This window comes from Salpingoeca rosetta (genome assembly GCF_000188695.1).
Source record: "Salpingoeca rosetta unplaced genomic scaffold supercont1.17, whole genome shotgun sequence".
NCBI lineage: Eukaryota > Choanoflagellata > Craspedida > Salpingoecidae > Salpingoeca > Salpingoeca rosetta.
Genome location: NW_004754917.1, coordinates 739,215 through 746,286, shown reverse-complemented (window position 1 = coordinate 746,286; position 7,072 = coordinate 739,215). Strand labels below are relative to the sequence as shown.

Genomic DNA, 7,072 nt, shown 5'->3' with positions numbered 1-7,072 from the left:
GTGTGTGTGTGTGTGTGTGTGTGTGTGTGTGTGTGTGTGTGTGTGTGTGTGTGTGTGTGTGTGTGTGTGTGTGTGTGTGTGCGTGTGTGAGTGAGTGAGTGTGTGTGTGTGTGTGTATAACAACGCACAGCTGCAGTGACGGTGGAAAAAATATTCGCAGGCGGAAAACCAAATGCATCATCACCGCATGCTATCATTGCTGTTACCTGCTTGCACCTCTGGCGAAGGCTGGCTGGCCTGTTCAGAGCGGGCAGGTGCCGGCTGCTGCTGCTTCGAGCCCTCATCTGTTGCGCTTGGCGCCTTATCGCCCTTTGCTGACGGCGGCGCCTTGGCTTTCATCTGCCGCTTCCGGCTGCTTGCTCCCTGCTCTTCATCAACGCCATCACCCTCATGGTCATCATCGCTACTGTCACCGTCATCACTGCTCTCGTCACTGCTCACTTCAACAACCGGCGCTGCCTCCTTGTCCTTGTCGCCCTGCCCAGCCTGCTTCATGCTCATCTTGGGAAACCAGGCAAGCATGCGTTTGCAGTGAGAACATGTGTGTGTGTGGCAGTTAGAGACAACACACCATGTCCGTTTTGTTGTTTGGGGGGGGGGAGGCAAGGACATGGGCGAGCGCCAACCACAAGTGGCTGGATTGGTGCAACAAACCTTCTTGAAGTCGGGAGAGCGGACCTTCTGCTCCGCCTCTCGCTCAATGGCATCCCAGTTGCGAATCTGTAGGCAAGCGAGGCATGCGCACGTGAGATGACGTGATGGAAAAAGCCTCGGGCAAGCAGCAGGTGAAGACGAAGAGGTGTACAGGAGGTGGACTTGATCGTGCTAGTGGGGAAGTGGGAGAACAAAGGCAATTTGTGGGGAACTGGAGTGTAAAACAACAGCGACAACGACGACGAAGACGCGTGTCGACGAACCCGAGACTTGACGGTGAGGTGCAGCGGGAGGGCGTGCGACTCGTCGCCCTTTGACAGTTCGTCTGCACAGCCATCGAGTGAGTGAAGGTGAGTGAAGGTGAGTGAAGGTGAGGGCACCCACTCTACAGCAAACGTGAAGCACGACGAACGACACACACACACACACACACACACACACACACACACACACACACACACACACACACACACACACACGCACGCACACACACACACACGCACACACACACACACACATACTCTCAGAGCTACGCGCGATCACGACAACCAATTGTGGGCATGCGTGAACCGCACCAAGAGCGATGCAGAGGTTGACGGTGGTGGCAGCTTGGTGGAACGACGGGGGCGACTTGCCGTCCACTTCCTCCGGCTACAAGAGGAAGAAGCAGAGGAATACCAAGGAGAGGAACAAGGAGAGGAATGAGAACGTGCGAAGACGAAAGGACAAGGGGGCGACACAACGCAGTCGTACCACACAAGGCGGGGTGCTGAGCAGAAACCACATCATCATCGTGCCACGCTAAGCGCATCCCCTTTCACTTGGTTATGTCTGTGGCTTCCGGCTGCTACATCAGCGCCCAGCTCAAGCAGTCAACCCTCACATGACATGACGTACAGCTAATGGGGACCGCACCGAGCGCGCTCACCTGCTTAAACGCCTCTGGGAGGTCCTCCTTTAGCGCAGCAATGAGGCGGAAGAGCTCCTGCCGCCGCGCCTGCAGCGCTTCGTCCTGCACAGCGACAACGGCTGGGGTATGAGAGGCATTCGTGTTCACGTGCATGTGCATGTGCGTGTGTGTGTGTGTGCGTGTGTGCGTGCGTGTGTGTGTGTGTGTGTGTGCGTGCGTGCGTGTGTGTGTGCGTGCGTGTGTGTGTGTGTGTGTGCGTGCGTGCGTGTGTGTGTGTGTGTGTGTGAAGAGGAGCAGGTGCATGGGGGCACGTGCATTTGAATGACAGGCCAAGCACGCCACAACCGTTGGCACACATACACACAGAGCGACACACGACCAGACGACAACAGAAAACCACATACACCTCACTCTCACTCACACACCCGCACTCACAGGCTGTGCGCACCTTTGAGTGCCTGGAGCGCATGGACCAGAGGAAGAGGGTGGCGAGGCAGCGGTTGAGGAGCGGGGCGTGCTCCGTCAGGGCAGGGCGGTATTTCTTCTCAAGCAGTACCATCATCGCGTCATAGTGTTTCTGACACGGCGGTGGTTAGGTGAAGCGAGGTAAGGTGAGGTGAGGTGAGAAAAGGTGAGTGGGTTGAGTGGGTGAGTGCATGCACGTGCTCTGTGTGAGTGAGTGTGTGTGAGCTTGTGGTTGCGTGAGTGCACGCCTGTGTGCGTGTTGGTGCAAGAGTGTGTAGGAGAGCAAAACAGCATGCAGGTGTACCGTACAGCTGTTGCTAGCGCAGCTACAATGCACCAGACCACGGCTGACACGTGCGCACCAGCTTGTCGAGTGTCTCGTGGGCGTTTGCAATCTCCAGGAGAAGAATCATGTCCACGGTGACATATGTGAGCCGCCAGTCCTTGAGCGTCTCCAAGCTGTGCTGCATCAGGAACAGCATTTGCTTCGCCAGTCTCCCGTGCTCCGCAATCTACGCGCCCATATGTGTTTGTGTTTGTGTGTGAGTGTGTGTGTATGTATGTGTATGTGTGTGTTTGTGAGCAGACGAGGAAGCGAGGGGAGCAGACTGATGCGTCAGGCTGCTTCAGGAGAGCAACCACACACACAGAAGCACAGAAGCACAGAAGCACAGAAGCGCAGAAGCGCAGAAGCGCAGAAGCGCAGAAGCGCAGAAGCGCAGAAGCACATACACACACACACACACATACACACACACACACACACACAAAGGTACACACACACACACGCACACACACACACCTCCTTCAAGTGCTGGGTTGAAGCGGTTCGCATGACGTTGTGGAGGACCTGGCACACAAGAAGCGGCATCATCTCATCGCGACCAAGCTGCATGCCAGCCTCAATTGCCGGCAAGAACCTGGCGTGGAGCAGAAAACGGCCACGCGGACACACCATCGACAAAACCAACAGTGCACGCATGATCACTCCGTGTGTGAGGTGCTGCAAGTATCAGTCCCACAATTGTACGGAGGTGGCAGGTGCACCTGCTTCACCATTTCAAGAATGCTACGCCGTGCTCACTTTTTGTTCGTCAGAATGAGTCGCCCCAGCTTGTGAGACAGCAGGTTTTCATCTGTTACAGAAGAGCAACACGGGTGGCAACGGTGAGCTGCAGCCCATCATCGTGCAGGAGTACACACACACACACACACACACACACACACACACACACACACACACACACACACACACACACACACACACACACACACACACACACGCACGCGCGCGATCACCCTCGATTAGGTGTGCGCTGATACCTTTGAAGAGCATGCCCATGAGGGTCATGCCCATGCTCATGGCTTTGTGGGCGGGTTGGAGGGCATTGACAATCAAGGGGATGCCGCCGAGCTCAACCAAGTGCCACACTGCAGCAATGCGCTGCTTCTCGTTCATGTTGCGCAGCAGGTGGATGTTGGCAAACGCATACTCCAACTGACAAAGTGTGCGTGTATGCGAATGGTTGCACCAGTGACACGATGTGGGAAACAGACAAGCAGTAGTGGAGTGAGGGAGAAAGGGGACACGACGAAGGCGGTGACAAGGGGCAGTCAGAGTGATACATGTTACACAACGTGGAAAGTATGGGCCTATGGTCACACCACGCACGCAAAAACACACAGACACATGACACGTGACACATGACACATGATACATGACACGCGTATGCACACACGGCACGCAGACACGTGTGTATGCAACACACACGTGTGTAACGCACCAGGTTGTTAAAGGCTTCATCCGTGTGCTTCTCTGGGCTGTTTGCCTCGCGTAGGACCGTGAACAGCGCCGACCCGAGCTCCGTTGCACTTCTTCCAGCCATTATTGTTGTTGTTTTTGTGTCGAGTGTGGGTGGGAGGGATGTGGCTTGCTAACAGCAGTCGAGTGAGTGCAAGGAAGGTCGGGCACAGAGCACGGCACGGCCGGGCAGTTGCAGAGAGCAGCGTCCGCGACGATGCACAGGTCACGACAGCACAAAGTGTGCGTAAATTCAGCACAGAAAACAAGACTAACACGAATAATTGGCGAGAGAAATTCCGTGGAAGTTGTGTGCAAAACATCGTCTACACGAATGCAAACGTGCAACTACGCAAGAAGCAACAGTGTGCGCCTGCGTGCGTGGCAGCGAAAAAATCAACAACGTTTGCCATTTCCCCATCCTTGCACGCCAACCTCAGATACCATCCGTCCATCAACAACCAGAGGTGAGCGGCAACGTGCGTGCAGCGCTACAGCTGGTTCCTCTCTCTCCTCATGGCTTGAGTTCCATCCCTCTCTATTCGTCGCTCCCCCCTCTCTCTTCTCTCTTGTTGTTTCGCTTTCTTCACTTGGTTTCCTCCTTTCGTTGTCAGCCCACGGTTTAGTCAGTGCAGCTAGATGAAGCACAACACAGCGGAGAGGAACAGGAAGACAACAGCAACCCGCCATGCGGTGTTTGTTTGTTGCCTTCCTTCCTTCCTCTTCTCTTGAGTGCTTCGCTTTCTCTTTGACCCCGTTTTATCTGCGTGTTACAATCGTGGCATATTTACACTTGGCGGCGGCGGCCTTGCACTCGCCCAGGCGTTTTGTCTGGGCACTCGCTTGGGGCCACTCGAGTCGCCGCCTCGTGCGCATGGCGAAAGTCGGCACGACACTTTCTTCTTTCCCGTTGTCGTTGCCATAGTATTCTGTGCGACACCCCCTTTCCTTCTTTCCTCTCAACATCCTTTCCCATCTCTTATCGCCCTCATCAACGTCTCCCTTGTTGGCAAGCTCCTCCTCCCACTATTCCTCCCACTATTCCTCCTCTTCTTCACCCTCTGCGACGGTGCGTGTTTTGCTTGTTCTCTCTTGCACCGCACCTTCTCACGACGACTGCCACCACCGACCCATCCCAATTAGCAGGCACTCCTTGCTGTTTGGTTTTTGCGACCCCTGGCTGTTGCCCGCCTACCACCGTTCCTCGTGCTTGTTTCGTTTGAGCTTCCTCGAGCCACTCGCAGCGCCAAGATGTCCCAGGTGTACAGGGCATTGAGGCATATGTCTGCCATCCCGTTGCGTGCCGTCACCAAGCCATCAAAGGCCCGCGCGCCAAAAGCCGTGCTTCAAGTGGTGAGCGGGTGAACAATTGTGGTGTCATGTGACTTGCGGATGTGCCTGCTCTTTTGGGTCCATGCTCTCATATCCTGCGCTCACCCGTCTCTCATCCGTGTTTCTCTCCACTCGCTGCCTTGTTGCCACACCCACAAGACCCCGGCCGCTGCAGACAGAATCAAGACCCTCTTGAAAGACAAACCAGATGCGGTAAGGCGGCATGCGCTTGTATGCTTCTATGCGTGTGTGTGTGTGCATGTGCTTGTCTGTCTGTGCATGTGTGCTTGTCTGTCTCTGTGCATGTGTGCTTGCCTGTCTCTGTCTCTGTGTATGTGTGCTTGCCTGTGTATGTCTGTGTGTGTGTGCGAGAGCACCCAGTTTCTGTGGACATCCCACAGCCCTTCTTTGGCTCACCTACTTCAATGCGTTCTTTGTTGTGTTGTTGTTAGGTCGGCCTTCGTGTGAGCGTACGTGACAGAGGATGCACAGGCAACTCATTCCACCTGGACTACGCATACGACAAGGACGCGAAGAAGTTTGACGAGGTCATCGAGCAACACGGTGTCAAGGTCATTGTGGACTCTGGTGCCATCCTCCGTGTCTTGGTAAGCACGCATGTACGTGTGCGTGTGTGTGCATGTGCATGTGCGCGCGACTGCAGCTGCTGTGTACGTGGCTCCTCATACCCTTTGCGCCTTCCTCCAACCAACGACACCCTGACTGCACTCACTTATTCAACCTACATCCACCTATATCCGTTCATCTCTTTGCCTTTCACTCAACTGCCCTGCAGCACTCGACGATGGACTTTAGCGAAGGCGATGAGGCCGAAGGATTTGTGTTTGAGAACCCGCAAGCGAAAGGCACCTGTGGCTGCGGCGAATCGTTCTTCTTCTAGCTCGCCTACCCCCTACCCATATGGATTGTCCACCAAACCACTGTCCGCTTTGACCGTTACCGCCAGCCGTGCGCTTGTTGCGCGCTTTTTTGTCATGCCGTGTTGCATACTCTACCCACACGACGCCCACTATTGTCCCCCACCGTGTTCACCACTTCACGGTGACTCGCCCTTGTGCTTTTAATTGACACCCGCCTCCTTGGTTATGGTTGTTTTGTGCCACGCACGCCAGTGCTGATTGCTTTCGCTGTGCGGGCTGTGCTCAGGTGTGTGTGTGCGTGAGGTGCTTTAATGGATCAGATAACACTAAACGATATCGATTGCATTTATCATCATTCGGTTACAAGGGCTCAGTGTGTGTTTGAGAGAGAGAGAGAAAAGAGAGCGCGCGCGCGTGCGCGTGTGTGATTGTACGATCTAGCTTGGAAGCGTGCGTTTTGTCAAGAGGTGCGAGTGTGAATTGTGATGGTGGTGTGATTACGGCGCGTCGAGCGGGGCGTGTGCCTTGCTGCGGCGCAGGAGTGTGAGTCGCAGGTTCCTGGTGGTCCACACCACCGTCATCGCCTCTGTGCTGAAGCCTGCAAGCAACGCTCCAATCCCCATCACAGCCCCGTGCAGCCCTTTTGGTGTGTGTGTGTGTGTGTGTGTGTGTGTGTGTGTGTGTGTGTGTGTGTGTGTGTGTGTGTGTGTGTGTGTGTGCGTATGTGTGTGTGTGTGTGTATGAAAACGGGAATGTGTATTGGCTGCGGTGTAACGTGACTCAACAACAGCGATGATACTTCCCACCGCAACCGCCTCCTCTGCCACTCACCGAACAGCGGCAGGAGTGTGCCCGCAATGACAACGGCACCGAAGCGAACAAACGCAGACGACGTGAGAGAAGACGTCTGCTTGATGGCGGTCGCCCAGCTGCAAACATTGTGTGTGTGTGTGTGTGTGTGTGTGTGTGTGTGTGTGTGTGTGTGTGTGTGTGTGTGCGTGTGTGTGTGTGTGTGTGTGTGTGTGTGTG

General features: G+C 55.1%; 3 protein-coding genes across 3 annotated transcripts in view; 1 reads left to right on the top strand and 2 right to left on the bottom strand.

Annotated features, from left to right (window-relative positions):
• PTSG_12496 (uncharacterized protein) overlaps positions 1–4,100 on the bottom strand; it is a 5,951-nt gene extending 1,851 nt beyond the window's left edge. The window contains exons 1-11 of the mRNA XM_004992210.1: positions 3,814–4,100; positions 3,353–3,527; positions 3,114–3,165; positions 2,832–2,949; positions 2,392–2,541; positions 2,013–2,141; positions 1,583–1,666; positions 1,230–1,305; positions 918–979; positions 655–720; positions 207–501 (exon numbers count right to left, since the gene is read on the bottom strand). Coding sequence (XP_004992267.1) covers positions 207–501; positions 655–720; positions 918–979; positions 1,230–1,305; positions 1,583–1,666; positions 2,013–2,141; positions 2,392–2,541; positions 2,832–2,949; positions 3,114–3,165; positions 3,353–3,527; positions 3,814–3,915 — 1,309 coding nt within the window. The 5' untranslated portion in view covers positions 3,916–4,100. The remainder of the gene's footprint in view (positions 1–206; positions 502–654; positions 721–917; positions 980–1,229; positions 1,306–1,582; positions 1,667–2,012; positions 2,142–2,391; positions 2,542–2,831; positions 2,950–3,113; positions 3,166–3,352; positions 3,528–3,813) is intronic.
• Positions 4,101–4,252: 152 nt separating this feature from the next.
• PTSG_06864 (iron sulfur assembly protein 1) lies at positions 4,253–6,388 on the top strand. The gene is made up of 5 exons (XM_004992209.1): positions 4,253–4,297; positions 4,977–5,183; positions 5,322–5,375; positions 5,615–5,770; positions 5,959–6,388. The coding sequence occupies exons 2-5, from the start codon at positions 5,082–5,084 to the stop codon at positions 6,061–6,063; spliced, it is 417 nt and encodes a 138-aa protein (XP_004992266.1). The 5' UTR covers positions 4,253–4,297; positions 4,977–5,081; the 3' UTR covers positions 6,064–6,388.
• The window catches only part of PTSG_06863 (uncharacterized protein), a 2,137-nt gene continuing 1,399 nt past the window's right edge, over positions 6,335–7,072 (bottom strand). The window contains exons 3-4 of the mRNA XM_004992208.1: positions 6,875–6,972; positions 6,335–6,683 (exon numbers count right to left, since the gene is read on the bottom strand). Of these exons, the coding sequence (XP_004992265.1) occupies positions 6,541–6,683; positions 6,875–6,972 (241 nt within the window). The 3' untranslated portion in view covers positions 6,335–6,540. The remainder of the gene's footprint in view (positions 6,684–6,874; positions 6,973–7,072) is intronic.

Bases quoted from the DNA above. Each gene is read 5' to 3' on its own strand.
- PTSG_06864 (XM_004992209.1), top strand. From the start codon at position 5,082: ATGTCCCAGGTGTACAGGGCATTGAGGCATATGTCTGCCATCCCGTTG. The intron at 5,376-5,614 runs GTAAGGCGGCAT...TGTTGTTGTTAG, and splicing joins TGAAAGACAAACCAGATGCG to GTCGGCCTTCGTGTGAGCGT. The intron at 5,771-5,958 runs GTAAGCACGCAT...ACTGCCCTGCAG, and splicing joins GTGCCATCCTCCGTGTCTTG to CACTCGACGATGGACTTTAG.